The 1063-nt window shown below is 35.2% G+C and overlaps 1 protein-coding gene across 3 annotated transcripts in view; it reads right to left on the minus strand.

Moving 5' to 3' along the window:
- The window catches only part of SYT14 (synaptotagmin 14), a 170856-nt gene extending 170104 nt beyond the window's left edge, over nt 1–752 (minus strand). For all 3 annotated transcript variants that reach the window (XM_027871729.1, XM_027871728.1, XM_027871731.1), the window contains exon 1: nt 596–752. In XM_027871729.1, the coding sequence (XP_027727530.1) occupies nt 596–707 (112 nt within the window). In that variant the 5' untranslated portion in view covers nt 708–752. The remainder of the gene's footprint in view (nt 1–595) is intronic.
- Nucleotides 753–1063: the final 311 nt, after the last annotated feature.

A 1063-nucleotide genomic window follows, 5' to 3' on the forward strand; every position in this document is an offset into this window, starting at 1 on the left:
GAAGAGGGAAGACTACTGCTCTCAAAAATCAGGAGCCACACTAAATATTCATAATGAGGCAGATCAACCAGTGTTCACATGAGATTATCCTCTTGTGAGGAGGTCCCAAGAAAATTTCTTTTCCTCCACTTGCAGAAAAGGGTAGGTTAGAATATGATCAAATGGATTTCTTCTAAGGCCAAAAGCAAAAAGTTCTAGAGGACTATTTGGTCCAAAGTATTATGCTCTATAAAGTATCATACTTCTAACTTAATTCCTACCTTTGAAAAAAATTCCCTTTCTCCCAATTGGAGTTTTAAAAATATACATCTACCAATAAGCATGGTATAAATACCCTTTTGTAAAAGTATATTTTTATCCATATCTGTGCACTATATTACCTATTACTAAGCATCAAGCTACTGTTGAATGAAAAGGTAACTTATTAAATAACCAAGTTAGTGTTTCAATCTTGGTTCACTGTAGGTAGGGTTGCATCTACCTTCTTATTTTGGTCTTTTGAAAACAAAACGGATCTCCTTATTTTGACAATCCAACATAGTAACAAACAGATCGTGGTTTGTTTGTTTTTAATCGGCAGGATATAGATACTTACAAATTTTATCTTGTGAATTCTCCCTTGTACTGTATCCTGAACCAAGATCTGGAAAGCCACCAACATTTTCAAAACACAACTTCTTGTTAATATAGAGAAAAAGGAGCAGCATCAGGATTATAAACACCCCAATAGCTGACAGGACTCCAACTGCCTCTGGAGATACTAGAGAGAAAAAAAGTCATAGCTATAAACATTTATGCAACTCTTAAAAAGGTAACAAATAAAAAGAAATCCCCATGCACCTATTTAAGCTATAACCTTTACAGCTTTCAAGCTCCCCCAACACTGGTTCATAATTTAAAGGTTCCGACTCATTCTGCATTTTTTCATCACATGATTTGATGCTGGATATGCAATGTACTTGTCGAGACATTTCCTATAAATTCTACCGATAGCTGAAGCATTCGATACAAAAATACGAAAGACTGCAGAACAACATTGAGCAGCATCATCACATGTTCACCT

This window comes from Vombatus ursinus, unplaced genomic scaffold (assembly GCF_900497805.2).
Source record: "Vombatus ursinus unplaced genomic scaffold, bare-nosed wombat genome assembly UNPS02014798.1, whole genome shotgun sequence".
In the NCBI taxonomy this organism is placed as follows: Eukaryota; Metazoa; Chordata; class Mammalia; order Diprotodontia; family Vombatidae; genus Vombatus; species Vombatus ursinus.